At 39.9% G+C, this 20,658-nt stretch overlaps 2 protein-coding genes and 1 long non-coding RNA gene across 10 annotated transcripts in view; 1 reads left to right on the top strand and 2 right to left on the bottom strand.

The window, feature by feature from the left end:
* Positions 1-1,006: 1,006 nt before the first annotated feature.
* LOC123763110 (plasminogen receptor (KT)) lies at positions 1,007-3,048 on the bottom strand. The gene is made up of 3 exons (XM_045750063.2): positions 2,876-3,048; positions 2,209-2,449; positions 1,007-1,901 (listed from the first exon to the last, which is right to left on the bottom strand). The coding sequence occupies exons 1-3, from the start codon at positions 2,948-2,950 to the stop codon at positions 1,786-1,788; spliced, it is 432 nt and encodes a 143-aa protein (XP_045606019.2). The 5' UTR covers positions 2,951-3,048; the 3' UTR covers positions 1,007-1,785.
* Positions 2,325-18,679, top strand: LOC123763121 (uncharacterized). Of its 2 annotated transcripts, none has more exons than XR_006773398.2 (3): positions 2,325-2,465; positions 12,700-13,398; positions 18,543-18,679. It is a non-coding gene; the product is annotated as an uncharacterized lncRNA (long non-coding RNA). The 2 variants fall into 2 exon arrangements; XR_011222096.1 differs by having other exon boundaries at positions 2,442-2,581.
* The window catches only part of LOC123763092 (caskin-2), a 439,015-nt gene continuing 430,213 nt past the window's right edge, over positions 11,857-20,658 (bottom strand). For all 7 annotated transcript variants that reach the window (XM_069301222.1, XM_069301232.1, XM_069301240.1 and 4 more), the window contains 4 exons: positions 18,501-18,653; positions 16,420-17,802; positions 15,218-15,450; positions 11,857-12,796 (listed from right to left, as the gene is read on the bottom strand). In XM_069301222.1, coding sequence (XP_069157323.1) covers positions 12,688-12,796; positions 15,218-15,450; positions 16,420-17,802; positions 18,501-18,653 — 1,878 coding nt within the window. In that variant the 3' untranslated portion in view covers positions 11,857-12,687. The remainder of the gene's footprint in view (positions 12,797-15,217; positions 15,451-16,419; positions 17,803-18,500; positions 18,654-20,658) is intronic.

The raw sequence follows: 20,658 nt of genomic DNA, 5'->3' as shown, positions 1-20,658 counted from the left end.
AGTAGAATGCCTGATTTTCAGATTGATCGTTTTGTTTTCCTAATGTCGCTATGGGATATTTGTCCCTCGATAGAATTAAATGGCCTAATTTAATTTCTGAGAAAGACAACAAAGATTAAACCTTTTCTAACTCGACCTACCATAGAAGGCAAGGGCTAGACATTTTTTAACGCTCTCCACCTTTGATAATTAAACAAGAACAAAGACATTTTGTTTAGGCCAACTTCATCTTCTACACGCGGGCGATGAGTCACAATAACGTGGCTGAAGTATGTTGACCAGACCACACACTAGAAATTGACACAATCGACTTGAGAATGGTCCAGGACGGACCGAAACGTCGTCGTCCCTTCAATTTCTAGTGTGTGGTCTGGTCATCATCTTCTACACATTCTGCACGGCCAGATGTTTGCTAAGTTTACCTCATCTTCTAGAGTTTACACCGAGGCTACGTGGTTTTTAGTTTGCTTCTTCACTGGGAGGGGTTACGAGGACTATATATACATTTCTTAAACATTTGTAACAGTTGTGTCTGAGCTCTGAAGAGATGTTCACATTTACATAGTTCCTTAAATTATGAAAATAGTTTTGCTGATAGTTTACATTCTGTTAGGAGTCATAACAAATGAAGTATAAGAGAAATTAGTCGGGAGAATAAGAGGCGCTTTTTACTCAGAAAGGAAGATTAGAGTTAATAGTAATTCTGAACTGTGATTGGTTCAGAGAATCTATAGCTGGCACTGTTACATTATTTATGTCCACAGAATAATAGTGGCAGTGATATGCAAACCACCACAGAAGTTCAGACTCGAATGTGAGAAACATATAATGCATAGGGCTTTTAACGAGGGCAAGATTGATTTGTAAAACGTTGACTCTCATCGAAATATGGAAAGCAAAGCAATTGGAGGCCGCGGCGAGGAATTTCAAAATGAGTTTTAACAGAGTTTTTGGCCTCTGATACTGCAGGGTCATTTTGGTCATTCGTGTTACCAACAACTCTTGGGATTATTAATTTTTTTATTAACACATTTAGATACATCTGCATTTGTGCAGCTACCCTAGACTATATGAAGGTGAGTACAGAGTGTATAAAAAAACTAACTACATGATGCTAAAAATCTCCATCACACAGGATGGTTAGTCATACAGAGGCATGTGATAGGCAGTCTGCACTGGCAGACTCAGGGTCCATTATGAGGATATCATGAACACAAGAGTGAATAAGGCAGAAGTAATACTAAAAGTCCCCATCTCGCAGGATGGTTAGTCATACAGGTCATATGTTCAGTAGCCTGCACTGGCAATAGAACTATTGTCAGTGCAATAGACAACTTTGTCTCTGAGCTTTTGGATTTGTTCACATTTACAAAGTGCCTTAAGTTATGAAAATAGTTTTGCTGATAGTTTACATTGTCAGAAGTCATAAGAAATGAAGTATAAGAGAAAATGTAAGAGTGTATAAGAGGAATTAGCCGGGGGAATAAGAGGCGCTTTTAATCAGGAAGGAAGATTAAGAGTTAATAATAATTTTGAACTGTGATTGATTCAGAGAATCTATTGCTGGCACTGTTATATTAGTAATGTCCAGAATAGTGACAATGATATACAAACCACCACAAAAGGTGATTAAACGTTTTCTTACGAATTGAGTATTGCAGCCTAATGTTTCTGTGTTTCTGTATCAGTGTCACTTTGTACAATCTCATACACTTCTGATATTTTTGAAGGATTCAGTTTCGAGGCTGATTATCATCCTATTTTGCGTCAAGATTCTCTGTTCTGTCAAGATTTGTATACCGAGCTAGAAGTGCCTTCATCCTGGACAGGTCTGTTGTAATAATGCCAGGCTGGCACATGGATCAGCTGGGCCTCCTTCATCATGATCTCCTCAGCGATACCTGTAGCATGAAGGATAAGTAAATGACAAGCTCACGAGTACAAAATCTTAACATACATTTTAAGGGTCATTAAGATGCACCCGCACCATTAGCTTCATTGCCAACACAAATGTTAATATGCTAACATATTAAGCGATCTTAGTCGCCCGGAAACCTCCCACATTAAAACAAACACAGCAAGTTTAACTCTACACGGATACTAGGAAGGGAAACCTTGTTATTTTAATGAAAGTGATGAACTTTTAATTAAATTTCTGATGTCTCTCAACCTAAGGGGGAAAGAAATGTGTTTTCTAAATCAATATACCTTTAATCCTCGCGGTTTTGTTGCCATAAGCCAGATCGAGCTGATAGCAGAATGCGAAGGTCATGGGAACGAGCGGGTAGAGAACGACTACAGAGCGAGTAACGCGGTACCCAGCATAGAGGAAGGCAGCGGAGGAGGCGTAGAAGGGAAGGAACCATCCTAGGCGCTCTCTAATTGACGCCACCTGCAGAGCCACCTGCCGCTGCCCCATCCTCCTGACTGCCTCTCCTTGTCTTCTATTCTGTGAGGGAGATGGAGTAAGGGAAGTAGAGTTATCTTGAGATGATTTCGGGGGTTAGTGTCCCCGCGGCCCGGTCCTCGACCAGGCCTCCACCCCCCAGGAAGCAGCCCGTGACAGCCGATTAACTCCCAGGTACCTATTTACTGCTAAGTAACAGGGGCATCAGGGTGAAAGAAACTCTGCCCATTGTTTCTCACCGGCGCCCGGGATCGAACCCGGGACCACAGGATCACGCGTCCAGTGTTCTGTCCGCTCAGCCACCGGCTCCTCAATTTGAGTTCCTCAAATTGAGTACAGGGCCCAGGTTCTAGCCTATCCTCTCTAGTTTCTCAATGACGCTCGTGCCATCACCACTACCCAGGCGCCCAAACACAACCTGCATCACAACCCGACAGTATCCATTAGCATATAACCATTCCCACTTACCATCTCCTCCATCATCGTCTGTCTGGTCCTCAACACATCCTGCTTCGTCTTCCCATCTGCATTCTGGACTAACATGGCGGCTTGTGTGCGATGCCAACAAACATTTGCAACACGGCCTACACACACCCACACTGCCTCCTCGGCACAACAGCTGACGAGTGGCGAGGCTAGTCATGTGATGCACTCTGATAGCTAGTTATCAGATAATTGGTCACTTGAATAGTGATTGTTTTATCAAGTTTGTACATAAACACGCTAAACGGGATTCCCGACCTTGCTCGGTGATAGAGGTTACATCACCACCGATTATTTTCATCACTATACCTATATTCACGTAGTGCCATCACTGTAACCCTCTGTTATAAAGATCTACATCTACTACCATTATAACCACAAACACCTCGCTCCTTCACCTTCTTTGCCCCCCCCCCCTCTCCTTCACCACCTTCCCTCCGTCCCCCTCTTGCTCCTTCACAAACTTCCCCTCCCTCTCCATCACCTTCCCCCATTTCTACCATACCTAAGTACAGTACTTAGTACTTAACATACACACAGAAATCACAATAGCGTGATATATCAAATGAACAAATCCACAAGAGCCATGATGACGGTTCAGATGATTCAGATGTTTATTCAGGTAAGGTATATACATACAAGTGATGTTACATTAATGGATTGATATATAGATAGAGCTAGTACATACAATGCCTAAAGCCACTATTACGCAATGCGTTTCGGGCAAGAAAAACATTAATATCTAGAACTTAATACTAATTGAGCATAAAGAATAAAAGATGTTGAGAACAAATACAAATAAAGATAAAAAAAAAAAGGGGGAACATGACTGAAAAAGCAGCACAAATACAATAGGTTGACAAACAGTGTTGATTAAAAAAAAAAAAAAGAAAATAACAGACATGGGTTGACAATAGAGGAGTGAGGTAGATTACAGGGAATTTATTAGGTAGTGTTTAGTTTTTATCTTAAACTGGTTGAGAGAGGTACAGTCTTTAACATGGTTGGGAAGGTCATTCCACATTCTGGGCCCCTTGATTTGCAGAGCATTTCTAGTTTGATTAAGACGTACTCTAGGAATATCAAAACTGTATTTATTTCTGGTGTGGTGCTCATGGGTTCTGTTACAACCTTCTATGAAGCTTTTAAGATCAGGATTGGCATTATAGTTTAGCGTTTTATATATGTATAATACACATGAGAGAATGTGCAGTGACTTAATATCTAACATATTAAGAGATTTGAGTAGGGGTACCGAGTGATGTCTGGGGCCAGAGTTGGATATTGTTCTAATAGCGGCTTTGTGTTGGGTAATTAGAGGACGTAAGTGATTTTGGGTAGTAGAACCCCAAGCACAAATACCATAGTTGAGATAAGGATAGATAAGGGAGTAGTAGAGAGTCACCAGGGCAGGGCGTGGTACATAATATCTGATCTTAGAAAGAATGCCCACAGTTTTTGAAACTTTTTTTGATATATTTAGAATGTGTCCCTGGAAATTCAGCTTGTGGTCAATGAGAATGCCAAGGAATTTGCCATCTAATTTGTTACAAATTTGGGTATTGTTTATTTTGAGATTTATAAGACTAGAGGATTTATTGCCAAACAGAATATAGAAGGTTTTGTCAATGTTAAGGGTGAGTTTGTTGGCAGTTAGCCAAAGATGGACTTTATTTAGCTCAGTATTTACTGTGGCATTTAGAGCAAGAGGGTCAGGACTGGAGTAAATGAAGGTTGTGTCGTCAGCAAATAGAATTGGTTTGAGGTGTTGGGAGGCATTTGGAAGGTCATTAATGTAGATGAGAAAGAGGAGAGGGCCAAGTATGCTGCCCTGAGGAACACCAATGTTGATGGGTAGGGTGGGAGAAATTGTATTATTCACAGAAACATATTGGAGCCTGTCAGTAAGGTAGGACTCGAGGTATTGTAGGGAGTGTCCTCTGACTCCATAATGATGTAATTTAAGAAGAAGGTTATGGTGGTTGACAGTATCAAAAGCTTTACGCAGGTCCACAAATAACCCAACAGGGAACTCCTTTTTATCAAGAGCTGTATGAATCGAGTTAAGCATACTAATAAGTGCATCGTTAGTGCTTTTTTTGGGTCTGAAGCCATATTGGCAAGGGCTAAATATATTGAGTTTGGCTAGATATGAGTAAAGCTGCTTGTATATAAGTTTTTCAAAAATTTTTGACAAGTTTGGCAGGATTGATATAGGTCTGTAGTTGTTAACATCTGTGGGGTCACCACATTTGTGGACAGGCGTTACTCTCGCTTTTTTTAGAATATCTGGAAAGGTTTGGAGTTCAAGTGACTTGTTGAAGAGCAAAGCAATAGCAGGGGCTAAAGATCTGGAGGCTTTTTTGTAAATTAAAGTTGGTATCTCCTCAAGGGCACCAGACTTGGTTTTAAGGGAAAGGATTATCTCATTGACGTCAGTGGAGTTAATAGGCTTTAGGTACAGAGACTGTGGATAGTTACCTGTAAGATAGTCCTTAATGTCAGTACTGGAAGATGGAATATCATTTGCAAGGGATGAACCAATGGAAGAGAAGAACCTATTGAACTCAATAGCAGAATCAGAGGCTGAAAGCTGACCATCGTTATTAGACAGGAGAGTCGGTTTGTTATTTAAAGATTTCTTTGATCCCAATATTTGTGAAATTGTGCTCCAAGTTTGTTTAATGTTGCTCTTTATTTGAGTAAATTTATCTTCGTAGTAATTAGTTTTGGCTCGTCTAATTATCTTAGATAGCAATAATGAGTAATTCTTTGAGAATTCTTTGGAGACAATTCCTAACCTATACTTCTTCTCAAGGTCGTGTTTTTTGTTAATGGATTTCAGTATTCCCTTTGTAAGCCAAGGATTGTTAAGCCTTTTGCTTGTGACTTGTTTTGTAAGCCTAGGACAGTGGGTGTTATAAAGGCTAAGAGTTGTTTGTAGAAAAGATTGCACTGCTAGGTTGATGTCCCCTATGTTACCTAACTCGGACTCCCAGTTGACATTATCAGCAGCAGTTATAAAATTGTTTATAGCAGTTTCATTGTGCAGCCTAAAGCTTAACTCCCTTGTTTCTAGAGGTGGTTTGCTAATGTTAGTTAAGAGAAATGTGGGGTAGTGGTCTGTAGTGCTATCGGTTCGAAGCTATGCATGGGATGTTCCCAGCTGTGCCACGACATGGTTAAAAAGAATTGCCCCCTGAAGTTCTACTGCCCTCACTAAGATCCCGAAGCTTCTACAAAGCCCAATCGGGTTTTCACACAAGTCCCCCCCCCCATGCACTCGGGCTTGACATTTGGTTGACAGAGCCCGGGTGCATGGGGGACTTGTGTGAAAACCCAATTGGGCTTCGGAGAAGCTTCGGGATCCTAGTGAGAGCAGTAACATGCCAGGTTAAAATTCTTTTAACCATGTCGTGGCACAGTTCACTAAGGTGCAGCTGGGAACATCCTGTGTATAGGTTCGAACCCTCATCACGGCCCTTGTGGATTTGTTCACTGTTAACATTGTGTTATTTTCTATTACCCAATCGAAGAGGTTATTCATGCTGGCTTGTCGCTTTTGTCTCTTCTACAGATATAATTGTTATTCTAATTTTTGTATCATCTGTACAAGGTAACAGGCTGGGGTTTGTATTTTTATCTATCTGGTATGAGTGAGAAAAAGCAGTCGTGCAAGGACTGTGCCCTGAGGTACTGTACATTTTTTTGTTTTTGCTGTGTTTAGACCTTATTTGATTTAATTGTTAAACTTTGTATTCTGTTTGACAGGAAGACATCACCCTACTTTACGTGTCACCCTGTTTGACATCACCCTACTTTACGTGTTACTTCTACATCTCATTTTATGAGTTATCAGTCCATCGTCACACTTTGCAAAGTCTGTGCATACCACACAAGCATTTTTTATTCTAATACTTCCATGAATTTTTCACAGAGGTCGAGTAATTGCAAAGGGCATGATCTTCCCACTCCAAATCCATGTTGACCTGGCTTGTGAAGGTCACTGTTCTCCATGAAACTAGTAATGCGACTCCTAATCCCTCCTTCAAACTTTTGTGCGAGATATTAGTATAACTTTGCTATAGTTTTTAACTAATGCTTTGCTGCCTCCCTAGTTTAGTAGAGCTAAATCTGCCAATTTAAGTGCTTCTGGTATCTCGCCTGTATATATAGCACTAAATAGTTTTGAAGACTTGGCATTTTTTTATAATTGTTTAAGCAGTGTGCCCAAGTAAAAGACTGCACTCAGATAAGTTACAGTAAGCAGAGGATGAAATGAAACACACACATGAAAACACTAATGGTTATAATTCTTGATATCATTAAGATACATCATGTACATACAGTAATGGAAAAGAAAAGACTAAATGACATCAGGACTAAAGCTGCAGAGGCTGACAGTGACCATCATATTATTGGCAGGTGGGCAGCTGCAGAGGCCATCTTATCAGTGGCAGGTGCTCATTATTTCACCAATGACTGGAATAGTAAGCACTATGTTGCCCATTAACATCTGAATAAAACTATTTAGATACTGTACTATAAAATTTAATTGAATTGGTGTCACGTGCCAAAACAATTCTGACAAGGCTTGTAACGTCTTGTATTTTGCAAAGATAATCTAAAAATTACATTAAACTCATTTGATGCGAAGTACTGACAGTTAAATTTACTAAAATTTTGAGATTACAGAATATCATAAATACTAACAACCACATAGCAACCCTTGCCCATATGCAATTCATGACGCATCCTCATATCGGGGCAGATGAGGATGTGTGTTTGTGGAGAAGGTGGGGGTGGGAGATGGGAATGTGTTTGTGAGGGGTGGGAGGGGGGGCATTAGGGATGTTTTTGTGGGGGAGGGGCAGGTGGGGAATGTGTTTGTGGGGGGTGGGAGGGGGGAATTAGGGATGTTTTTGTGGGGGAGGGGCAGGTGGGGAATGTGTTTGTGGGGGTGGGAGGGGGGAATTAGGGATGTTTTTGTGGGGGGAGGGGCAGGTGGGGAATGTGTTTGTGGGGGGTGGGAGGGGGGAATTAGGGATGTTTTTGTGGGGGAGGGGCAGGTGGGGAATGTGTTTGTGGGGGGAAGGGCAGGTGGGAGATGTTTTATATATACCTGTATATATTATTTGGTTGAAAGTGACTGCATGCTAATGTTGTTAATTTTGCTGTTCATTCGATGCTTCCAATAAGCATCAGCGTCGAGTTCAGTGATTAGTTCATCAAAATTCATGGTCAGTCTGGGTTTTAGGAGAATAAAACAATAATTGCTATATGGGCAGGTTAGGCGAGTCAAGCCGCAGAGTTCAGGTGCCGGTAAATCATGTCGTATTTTATCGAGTGGGGTGTAGGCCTCGGTGGTGGCAATGAAGCAAAGTCGTTGTTTTCATTGTTTATATTAGGTCTTTTCTTCCATGAGGATTACTTCTAGAATTTGTATTCTGCTGCCATCAGTTGCAGAACCAATTATCTCTTATGTTCCTCAAGCATTTTCCTAGCAAGTGCCACATCGTGATTGGTTCTCACATGGTTTTTTGGGGCTCCTGCTTGTAGGTGACCAAGGCAACTTCCTTGAAAGCGTAGTAGTGGTCAAGCTGACTGAAGGTTACATCCTTAATAAGGGCAAGTGTACTGGTATACCATGTTGGCATTCTGGAGGGTTGCTTGTTCTGTTTGGGGTGTTCTTCATTATTAAGTTTGTCTTTTTGATCTTATAGTTGATTATGAGTTCAAGTTTTTGTTTTGTTCAGCTAGTTTTACTCCTCTGGATATGATGTCCTTCATAATGTTTTCATCTGTCTTGTTTTGTGTGTTCATGATGGATTTATAACTTGATGGGTTGGGGCATCTGCTGGAGTGGTTGGTTTAAGAGTTGTACCATGTATCTAGATACTAACTAATGCAGGTGCTCACTTTTTTGTTAGTGTATTCATTGTTTATTATGGCTTGCAGACTTCTCTCTAATTCTTTTTGCACTATGTCCCAGATTGTGCAGAGGTTAAGAGCTCTTATGTATGTACAAGTTCATCACACTTGTGATGATTGGCTGAAGGCATTCAAACAATGTTTGTTGGTTCCATGTAGACTTCAGTGGTCAAGGTGGTATCTCTGGCTTTCACTGAAGTCTACATGAAACCAACATCAGTGTCTGAATGCCCTCAGCCATTCAGACACATACCAATATGTCTGAATGGCTAGTAAGCCCTAGTAAACAATGGATACAATAACAAAAGTGAACACCTGCATTAGTATTTACATAAATGGTACAACTCTTAACCAACCACACTAGCAGATGCCCCAACCCATCAAGTTATATTATAAACACCCCCAATACAAGACAGATGAAAGCATTATGAAGGACATCATATCCAGAGAAGTAAAACCAACTAAGTATAACCAAAAACTTGAACTCACAATCAACTATACGATAAAAAAGAAAAACTTAATAATGAAGAACACCCTAAACAGAAACAGTAACCCTCTCCAGTAAGACAATGTGGTACACCAATACAATGCCTACATGAAAGATGTAACCTTGTCAGCCTTTATTAGCATGAGCACTACTAAGCTTTCAAGAATGTGGTACACCAATACAATGCCCACATGAAAGATGTAACCTTCAGTCAGCCTTTATTAGCATGAGCACTACTAAGCTTTCAAGACTTGTCACCTACAAGGCGACAAGGAGCTGTGTCCAACTGTGTTGGAGCAGTAGATCCAAACCAATACGAGAACCAATCACAATGTGGCACTCACTAGGAAAATGTTTCAGGAATGCAGAGATACTCGATTCTGCAACTGATGGCAGGGGATTACACATTCTAGAAGCAATCTTCATTGAAGAAAGATCTAATATAAACAATGAAAACAACAACTTTGCCTCATTACCATCACCATGGCCTAGTCCCTACCTAATATAAGATATCATTCAATGGTGCCAGAGCTCTGTGGTTTGACTCTCCTAAACTGCACCCCACTTCTACCTGAATATTTATCTCCCTTACCAAACATGCAAAAGACTATATCTCATGTGAAGATATTCCAGGCAGGAACAAAAATTTTTACACTTACTACATCATATAGGCATTCTTGCTGTGTTTTTATTCTCCTAAAACCCTGATTGACCAAAAATTTTCATAACCTAATCACACAACTGATTTGCATTGTGCTGATGCAAAGAAGCTTAAGACATATCACCTGAACAGCAAAATCAACAATGTGATTTTTCTTCACGTTGAAAGTGTGAAAGTGAGATTTTGTTTCACATTGAAAGTTTGGCTGAAAGTGACCATAACAATGTTGTGGTCACTTTCAGCCAAATTTGCTTAAAAGTAATGCTTGCTGCCACGCTTCACCAATACATAAAATTTGCCAATTCTATCTTGGTTGTATAAAGCAAAATAAAAATCATTCATATACTCTAGAGATATTCAAATAAATGCCAAATATTTTGCTTGCTCTTATTATCTCAATTTCAGCACCAAACCAATATTTAATGGACATTTTAATAACTCAAATGCATTGCACATGTTAAAGTGACCATTCAACAGAGACCCCAAATGAAGAGGAATGAGAAGGGTTGTAAAATGGCTAGCAGCCAACTGATATTTGTGATAGAATGAATATATATTATGAGAGAGACAGAGAGATGCTTCTCCTGGGAGAGGGCCCAAACAAAGATACTTTACACTATTACTGCAAACGCCACCAGCACCTGCCTCACTTCAACTACATTGAGAACCTAAAAGATTACGACCCCCTCAGTATGAGCTTTAATTTATCAAAAGCTCAATGAGACTGTAAAACAATGAAAGCTATGCATAGCCCTGCCATAAATATGAGTTCGGGATTTTTATATTATCAATCGTCCTTTTAACGAGCTCTGCCTCTTTTAGGTCTGATATTTAAAACTCAAGTATAAATGACATAGCTATATATAGTATTCAGTAAACAATGGTCTGTGAGGCTCACACTTGATATTTACAAGTTCTGTACATATTGTATTTACACAAAAATTAAACAAAATATTTCCTACCCCAATTATTATTATATATTATCACTTAATGCAGCAGTCAAGCCAGTATAAGTGACTAGTGTATATATAATATAAATATATATATATTACATATATATATATATATATATATTATGTATTTTATATATATATATATATATATATATATATATATATATATATATATATATATATATATATATATATATATATATATATATATATATATATATATATATATATATATATATATATACATATTTTATATATTTATATATGTAAAACATAAATTGTGCTTTATAATGGTTAAGAAGAGTAGCAAGGGAAATTACATGATACCACACGACACTTGCTATCTAATAAAATAAAGTTGCCATTTGTGAGTTCTGCACAGGAACATTAAGGGAGCTCAAATTATCACATCAATATGGGTAGACTTACTAAAAAAATATGCAAAATTTGTACCACTCCCTTCTTGGGTAACAAATGTCTTTCACGTTTCTGATGGACGAGGCTGGGCATAGTACAACTATTCTAGTTCTACCCTACCTACAAATATCTACTGGACTATGACATAAAACAAAATAAATTTGAGCCCAAGACAGGAAGCTCATTTAAAGGTACCAATCACAGTCCTCAAATTATGGGGAATAATAGGGCATTGTTTTTAATGAAAACAACCCCCCTCCCCCCATTCTTCAGTCTTATTTTAGGGCTTTGGAATATTATATTTGATGTTATGATGATTTGCCTCCATGTAGAGTAATAAAATATTCATTACAAATTTCTCTACATGGTCAAAAACTTATAAGTACTTGGGCAGGAATAAATGTTTTACATTGTGTGCTTTTGTTAGTAAAACGTTTATCATTTCTTATTCAATGCAATAACACATTTCATCATAAAAAGCATCCTAAAGCAAGTGGTAAAATTGTTTGTTAAAAGCCTAAAGTGTGGTTGGTTTCATGATTGTCTGGTTTATGGCTGACATGCAGTTTTTTTTTTTTTTAACTTCTACTCTATCTTCTAATCCCATTTGGCAGAGCACAGAAAACCTTTTCGATTACACATATACAGTATTCATACTATGGTTTCATGTAGCCTCAATAGTTGTCAGTTATGTACTGTAATTACTGAATCGCATGTGTACAGTATTACAACATACTAATGCTTTTGAGATCACATTGCATATGTTTGCAAAAATATTGCAAATGGATTAATAAACACTGATGTAAGTACCTTTTCAGTCTATAAGATGACATGTTTATAGGCTATGAGCCAAGTATTCACACAAATACAAACAGCTATTCAGCAGGTCTTCTACATTAACAAGATCTATCAGTCTTAACATTTAGCTATTATCCAAAGAACAAGATAAACCTTCTATCTCTTGTTTTTTTTTTAAGTTGGGACAAATTGTTGAAACTGTCACTATTCCTTTAATCAAGACTGATAGAGTACTATCAAACTGAGATATGTTATTGAGGTCTGCTGAACTAAGCTTGCAATCAACTTTATAAGCAATGTCACCAAGAAAGTCTTCTAACGACATTATTACATGCTATAAATTTACTTAAACTTATTTATGTTCTCTGTATTCTTTCTGTTGCTCAAAATTATAGTTGATTGTATGGTTGATCTCTAAAAATTGTTATTTTCTTAACTGATCACTATATTCTTAATAATTTGGAAAATTGTGCCACAAGCACCAAAACTAACCATATGACTATACAATGGTTTAAATTGCTTTTTTTTTTTAGTGGATGATTCTGGACATTTAATTTTTCAGAATAACTTCCTGTTCAAGCATTGCATCTAGTTCATCCGTGAGGTTTGCCAGCATATTTCCAATGTCATTAAGGACATCGCCTGTGCCATCTGGAGAACTGTGAAAGAAAGTTTTTATTAAAAAATCATTGCATTTAAACAATTAAACAAACAATTGTCTTGTATAACAACAATACAAAATATTAAATAAGAAGTTTTTGCATTTGCTGTTAGTTCGTTCAGGTTTTGAGCAGAATAAAATGAGACGTTCAGGAGAAAATAGTACATGATTCAAGAAGGAAGCCTGAAATATAGCATCATCTGTGATTGCAAGGGGAGTAAGCCAATCGAGAAGAGGACAAAAAAGCCAGATCCCAATTAAACAGCTAAGAATGTTAAGAACTAAATGAGTCAACCAACAGTAAAATAAAAAAAATTGCCCAAGACAGCTTCACAAAAAAAAATATCGACTATACTGTAACTGTAAAACAAGAGAGGTTCCGCCAAAGTCAAAGTACTGTATAGTAGGTGACAATACAGTATTAGGCATCAAATGGCAATCCACAAAAAGCCAAGAAAGAAACGACATAACAATCACCACAGACACAGAATAAATGCTGAAGAGGAAAAGATGGAAGGCCTGCTAAGTAGCCTCATATGGTTGTCAAGGAAAGATGCAAATGTGACACTGAAAGATCTGTCACCTGACTGGCATAAACAGGTGAGATATGAAATAAGTTAAATTTGTGATTTTTGCATATTATGCATGTATCTTTAGAATCGATTATAATGTGTGGCATACAAGAAACTTGTACTGTATAAATCAAAATAACCAGCATTGAAGGTAATGAAATGCCATTTTCTGGGTGAGTCCCAGAGGCTCCACGGAGCTATCCAGGCTGATATGGATATCCCTAACTTTGGTATCAGTTGATGTGGGTGGAGTTCTAGGCTTACCGAGGACCACGAGCCATAACCTGCCTCCCCTCAGAGAGGCACAAAGAGCAGTGACTTGTAGAAATGCACATGTGATTTTGGAGCATTCTGTATCTGCCATTGACCAAGACAGGCACCCAGAAAGGTAAGCACTCCTAAACAAACCCTTATTCTGGTTAAAACGACGAAAATAGACAAACGAGTGGACAGAACTCCCCAAATGAAAATGAGCAAACGAGCATGATGTTACATGAGCTGCGCCGCATGTCTGCGCAGCTCCCACGGGACCCGTGAAGGAACAACAAGTCCGACAGCAAAAGATGAGAAAAAGCCACTTGCAGAAACTGCCGAACCACAGATTCCGCAAACAGCAAGGACAAAATGTTAACAAAAACCTATGCACCCGGGCCCAGGCAGAGGCTAACAAGGAAGCGAGCGCCACGCGCCAAAATGCGAAGCGAAAAACAGTGACACCGCAACCCACAGGAGCGGCATCACCGGCCCCAGCAAGGCAGAACGACGCACGCGTCGCAGCGGAAGGAATGAGGAGAACTACGTAGGACACGTACTGCACTAAAACAAAAATGTACTGTCCAGAAAAGGAACACAAAGAAAAAGCTGAAGCCAGGGGCCAAAATCCTAGCTCCCCATGTCCAAACGAAAAGGAACTGTAGGGGCAGGAGTGGGTGATCGAAAAGCAACATCCAACAGCAGACACTGCAACGCACAAGCTGTTGCAGAGGCCACCTCCCCCCCCCCCCCCCCCCCCTCACCCGGCAGGGGGCCGGTGGTTGACTGGACAGCAAGCTGGGCGCGTGATCCTGTGGTCGCAGGTTCAATCCGCTGGGGTCGCAGGTCTGGGGGTCTGGGCCCGAGGGCCCAGACCCCCAGACCTCCGGATGCAGACATGCGACACGGCTCGTGTGACATCATGCTCGTTTGCTCGTTTTCATTTGGAGGAGATCGGTCCACTCGTTTGTCTATTTTCCTCGTTTTAACCTGAATAGGGGTTTGTTTTGGGGCGCTTACCTTTCTGGGTGCCTGTCCCGGTCGATGGCAGATATAGAATGCTCCAAAATCACACATGCATTTCAATAGGCCATTGCTCCTTGTGCCTCTCTGAGGTCAGGCTCTAACTCGTGATTCCCAGTAGGCCTAGAACTCCACCGACATCGACTGATGCCAAAGTCAGGGATATCCTTATCAGCCTGGATAGCTCCGGGGAGCCGTAGGGGCTCCCCCCAGAAAGTGGATGGACTAAAGCTTGGTAATCCAAATACATGAACATAGTCAAGTTGGCAAAAAATTTCAGCAATCTTGACACTTATTTTACGTGACATTTCTCGTAACATACTGCATTGTATTTAAAATGTAATGCATTTAATTTTAATTTCAAGTTCAAACTAATTTAGCCTTATGTTCAGATGTCAAATACCAGCAGATAAAAGAATGATGGCATAAGCTGTGCATGTAAGTTTTCTTTGCCTTCAAATAATAAAAGAAAAATTAGGATGTAATTCCAGAGAAGTGAGCAAGAAGCACAAGAGTGCAAAATTAATGTATATATAAACAAGTGGTTTCCATGTTGGAAACAATGACATTACCTCGAGTTTGATTTGATTTGTCCAGTAGATTCTGTATTAGCGATAGGATTTTGTCGGAGAGGGGGCTGAGCGTCCTTCCGACGCAAAGCAGGAGAGGAGCGCGGGGAAGAATGCGGAGAGTTTCGAGTATCCAATACAGTCAATCCTGGATGAGGACGGCAAGCTCGCTGCTTAATAGTCCCAGCATTTTCATTTGCAAATGGCAAGGATTCAGAATCTGTACTGGAGGTAGACTGCAAAATAAATAAAAATATATATTTTAACTTTCTACCTTATATTTTTGTTGTGTACTGTTTCACTGTATTGAACTGCAACCACCCATTGATAGTTCTTTCTATTCCTTACACATTATCTTCCAGTACAAATAATAGACAACTCTTTCACTTTTACACTAACCAAATAAGCATGTGGAAATTTTCAAGAAATATTTAATTTCAAAATGCTAAGGCAGGAGGTAGGGGATTCTTTCTGTGGCCATCCCCCTCAAAATATGAGCAGGATATAGCATATGGCTACTCTCTCAGAAAATGGGAAGTTCCAAAACAGCACAATGTGACAGATGAAAAATATTGGGTACAATATGAATGATAAATTGAGGTCAAAGAGTGAATGGGCCATAAATTTAAACACCAAGTCATAGCCAAGATACACACAACTAAGTGTACGTGTATCTGTCATGGATCAGCACATACATCTGCTCTTATCATCTTCTGAACAAAACATTTATGCATGTGTTTGCAACTACAGCATAAACATTTTAAAGACCTATGTGTAGGTCTGCCTCTGTGTCAACTTAAAGCAAAACATGAGATAAATAATAATAATAAAATAATATCCCATATTTTATCTAAAGCCTTATCAAATTGAGTTTTTTTAGCACAATAAATGAAAGTCCTAATGCATTCTTATTGTTATAACAATGATAGAATGGGGGCCAATGGACATGCCTCACTAGTGAGAGGACAGGGATTCAAATTATGAGTAGGGTAGGATGATGGGGCACTGTTCCTTTACATTCTTTGCCTTTGTTTACCCAGCTGGTATTGGAGAAATGGTGGTTTAATTAGCAAATCATGTTCTGCAGAAAATATGGTGCTAAATTACCTAATCCTTTACAGTACTCAACTTATTTGAGGCCTAAAACTCAAATTAAAAATATTAGGCAAGAAATTGTGATAAAATTAAACACACAATGAATTTACCTTAAAGCTAGCATTGGAATCATTTCGCCTTGGCCGAAACCCTGTCGAAACATCATCTTCAGATGAAGTTGTTGAAGTCTGCGATGTGGCTAGGGAGTCGCTGGTAATAGATGAAGTTGTTATTGTTGAACTGGCTGTAATACGTGTAGAACTGGCCATTGTAACACATGTTAATGGAGGTGGTGGAGGTGGGAAGTCGTCGGGTAGGTGTTGGTGATTGGCACTATCGGGTGGTGCTGGTGGAGGTGGCAGGTCTGGAGTGACATCAGGCTGTAAATTATTCTTAATTCCCATGTACCCATATGACAACCCCCGTCGCAGATACCCATATTGGCTTTCTTGTAATGCTGCTTCTTTGGAAGTCTCACTAATAGAGTTTGAGCGGCGAGGAGGAGGAGGAGGAATTTTCTTAGGTGTTCCCTGGGGTGTGTTATTACTACTTCCAGTACCTTGACTGGTATTATATATCTTCTCAGAATTTTGCCGATTTAGTGCTTTTAAGTTTAATTCCTTTATATTTAAATCTTTCATGTTAATTTCTTCTTTTTGAGAAGGTTTCTTCAGGTTCATTCCATCTTTAATAAACTGTGGTACTTCATGGACATCCACACGGGTCTTTGCTGTAACTTTAGCAACTGGTCGGAGTTTGTTAGCAGTACGAGGTCTGGGTAATGTTCCTCCACCCTCATAATTATTCGCATATTCATTTGTGGGAGTAATGTCACCATCATCCATTGACCGCTGTGGATTTGGTGTCCCCATAGATGTTGGCAAGAAAGGTCTTGGTGGTAAACTACCAAGTGACATAGGCCCTTGAACAAATTGTAGTCTACTGTCTGGATGGAATGTATGGTATGTGCCATAAATTGGCTCTTCTAAGCTCTCAATACTCCTTCCTCTTCCACCTGGTCGGACCTGAACTGCAACTAAATCAGGCCGATATTGAACCTGACCCGGACCAGGGAGAGGGTGAGGTGGAATATTTGCAAGTTTTGATCCTGGAGGTGAGGGGCCTTGTGGAGCACTAAATTGGTTGGATGGATGAAATGGTCCGGTTTGCTGAGACATTGGATGCACATGTGCTTGTGGAGGGGGTGGCATAGGACCATATTGAACACCAGGAACATAATGAGTCTGCACACCATAATGAACCCCAGAGTCTGCAGGGCCACTAAGTCGGTTATGCTCCCCATTGCCATAGTGTCCAGGACCAGAAAACGTACGGAATTCTGGCACGCTGGCATATTGATCTCGTCCCTCTGAAGCTTCTCTAGAAATCATAATTTCATGTGCTCCATAATGTGACTGTTGCCGTGGGTCTTGAGTATTGGTGAACTTCTTTCCAGCCATTATATCCTTCACACGTTTAATAGCCAACATCACCTAAAACAATAAGAGAAGTATGAGCTTTTTTCTATACATATATTTCATCATTGCAATATGCTTTCCAAATTAGCTAATTTGGGGACAAATAACTTTGTAACTGTCTACCTTAAACATTATGTGTCAATTATTATTACCCCCATTTCCCACTTTCACAGGGGGCAGAAAGCAATGGCCTGAAATGGATGGAAAAATAATTTCAAGGCAATGCAATCAAAACCATAACATTCATATGGTCAAACCCTTCAGGGACTAAAATGAAATACATTGGACAGTGCAAAAGCCTTGGCTTTCTCTCACTTATTATGTCACAAGTTGCCCCCAAAAAATACTGCACTGTACTCTTTCTTAAACTAGCCCTTTGGCTGTGAAATGCTATTTCCATCCATGTTCCTAGAAAATGTTTTTAAGCCACGTATGTTCAGCCAGGTCTTCTGACCTTTAAAACAGGTACATGGACCTGTTAACTGCTGCCATCTATGGTGGCAATCTAATTTCACGCTCATACTTCATATGTATAAATAATTGTTTACATAATTAAGACAGGTAATGTTATATTAAGAATAAACAGAAAACAAATTAAAAGATATATTTGCAACATATTGAGAACTACAGAAGTAAATGTACACATGTACATTTGCTTCTGTATTATACTACAGCTGTGCAGTATAAATAAAAACAAATAGTTATATATTTACTTTTTTCTGATGACCCAACTTAGTAATTCCAATATCTTCCAGATCTTCCCAAGTGAGCTGTGTCATCTGCTCCACAGATGTGTACTTCTGTTGCCTTAGTGAAGCTGTGTATTCCTCAAGCCGCAAAATTGATAACCAATCCTCCAAACGACCCTGAAGATAAAATTACAAAGCATTTATTTTTGTTTTATTAACTTTTATTATTAATTATAATAATTCTAAAATTGACTTAATTTCCACTCTTCTTACATCGCATTTTAAATATATAGCTTATGAGATACATTACTGAAGATGAAACACATTTCTAGGGATGATGCAAAATAGGGAATATTGTGCTGTACTGTGTATTCCCAATGGAATTAACTCCTCCACAACCCCTTTTTGTCGGACTTATCTTTCGCTGTTGGTTAAGACTCGTAAATGACACAGCTTTTGAAATTGAAGGCACAGTAGTCATATTAGAGGCTGCTCTTAATCTGTCTTTAGGAGAGTTTGAGGCTATTTTGATAGGCACTCCATTAAGGGTCCTGGTAGTACGGTCGGGTTCGTTCTCGACACACAATCGAGAATTCCGGGTTTGAATCCCAGGTGGGAATCCCACTCCCTTTCAAAGCTGAAGAAATTGCTGACCTGGAGAGTGTGCATAGATCCTTTACTGCTAGAACCCACTCAGTAAAACATCTAAACTATTGGAAACAACTAAAAATGCCTAAATCTATATTCACTTAGGTGCAGGCAGAAGAGATACATACAGTAATAATTTACACGTAGAAAATAGAGGGGCTGGTCCCAAACCTGCACAAAGAAATGACACCACATGAGACCAGAAAGCACAGCAGAATGTGCAGAATACCCCTATGAAAAGTAGAGGGGCAATAGGTACCCTGAGAGAGAACTCTATCAACATCAGAGGCCCAAGACTGTTCAACACACTTCCACTACACACAAGGGTACTGACCAAGGGTACACACAAGGACTGAACTGACTGACTCCTCACAGTGTTTAAGAGAGAACTCTATAAACACCTCCAAAGGATAGCTGATCAACCAGGCTGTGACTCATCTGTCAGGCTGCGAGCAGCTGTGTCCAACAGCCTGGTTGACCAGCCCAGAAACCAGGAGGCCTAGGCAATAACTGAGCTGTGGGGATGCTAAGCCCTGAAACCATCACAAGGTAAGGTAAGGGACAGAAATGGTTGAGCACATTTTCTTTCTCCTAATGCCCCTGTTCATCTAGCAGCACTAGATGAACGTAGGTACTCGGGAGTTAGTCAGCTTGTTGTAGGGTTGCATCCTGGGCGGGATCAGTAATTCGAGCTTGGAAGGACTTTGATGACCAGACCACACACTAGAAATTGAAGAGATGACGACGTTTCAGTCCGTCCTGGACCATTCTCAAGTCGATTGTGAACTCGATAAACACCTCCAAAGGATAGCTGATCAACCAGGCTGTGACTCATCCGTCAGGCTGCGAGCAGCTGTGTCCAACAGCCTGGTTGACCAGCCCAGAAACCAGGAGGCCTAGGCAATAACTGGGCTGTGGGGATGCTAAGCCCTGAAACCATCACAAGGTAAGGTACCCTGAGAGAGAAGGGTACTTCTCATACCTCATACTTCATACTTCACGTGGCTCATACTTCACCCACGTTATTGTGACTCATCGCCTGCACTTGGAAGGACTTTAATATAAGTCTAATGTGTATAAATACATTCTGGCTTCCTGTCCCCCAACACAATGAATTTTAAAATTATTATTATTTCTCCTTTCTAAAAAAAAAAAAAAGCCAGCATATCGACCTGGGGTGCGAGTTCTGAAGCTGAACCCTTCTCTGTGCTTAGGGAGAGGATATCAGTTTGTGGAGGCCTCTTAAGATGTGCACTGGTTTCCATTTGATATATCCTAGCTTTTTCTGTTCCAAGACAGACTGCGAGCAGCCACGTCCAACAGTCTGAGTGACCAGACGACCAACCGGGAGGCCTGGTCAGAGACTGGGCCCCAGGGCTGTTGATCCCCGGAAGTTAAACAAGATAGGTAGGTAGACTGGAAAAGAATGTTTTTCTCAATCAACGGGAACATATTTTATCTGCCTTCCCAGTCTGAGCTTCATTCTTCCTTGGGGCCTCTTCTTGAGTTTTTTCTCATCCTGTAAGTGCAAGAG

This window comes from Procambarus clarkii, chromosome 5 (genome assembly GCF_040958095.1).
Source record: "Procambarus clarkii isolate CNS0578487 chromosome 5, FALCON_Pclarkii_2.0, whole genome shotgun sequence".
Lineage (NCBI taxonomy): Eukaryota > Metazoa > Arthropoda > Malacostraca > Decapoda > Cambaridae > Procambarus > Procambarus clarkii.
Note: the sequence above shows the minus strand (reverse complement) of the source record. Positions and strands in the feature narration are given on the sequence as shown.

Excerpts from the sequence above, each read along its gene's own strand:
- LOC123763110 (XM_045750063.2), bottom strand. The coding sequence starts at position 2,950 with ATGTTAGTCCAGAATGCAGATGGGAAGACGAAGCAGGATGTGTTGAGG. Across the intron at positions 2,450-2,875 it reads AGACGATGATGGAGGAGATG|AATAGAAGACAAGGAGAGGC; the intron begins GTAAGTGGGAAT and ends TCTCCCTCACAG. Across the intron at positions 1,902-2,208 it reads CAAAACCGCGAGGATTAAAG|GTATCGCTGAGGAGATCATG; the intron begins GTATATTGATTT and ends TTCATGCTACAG.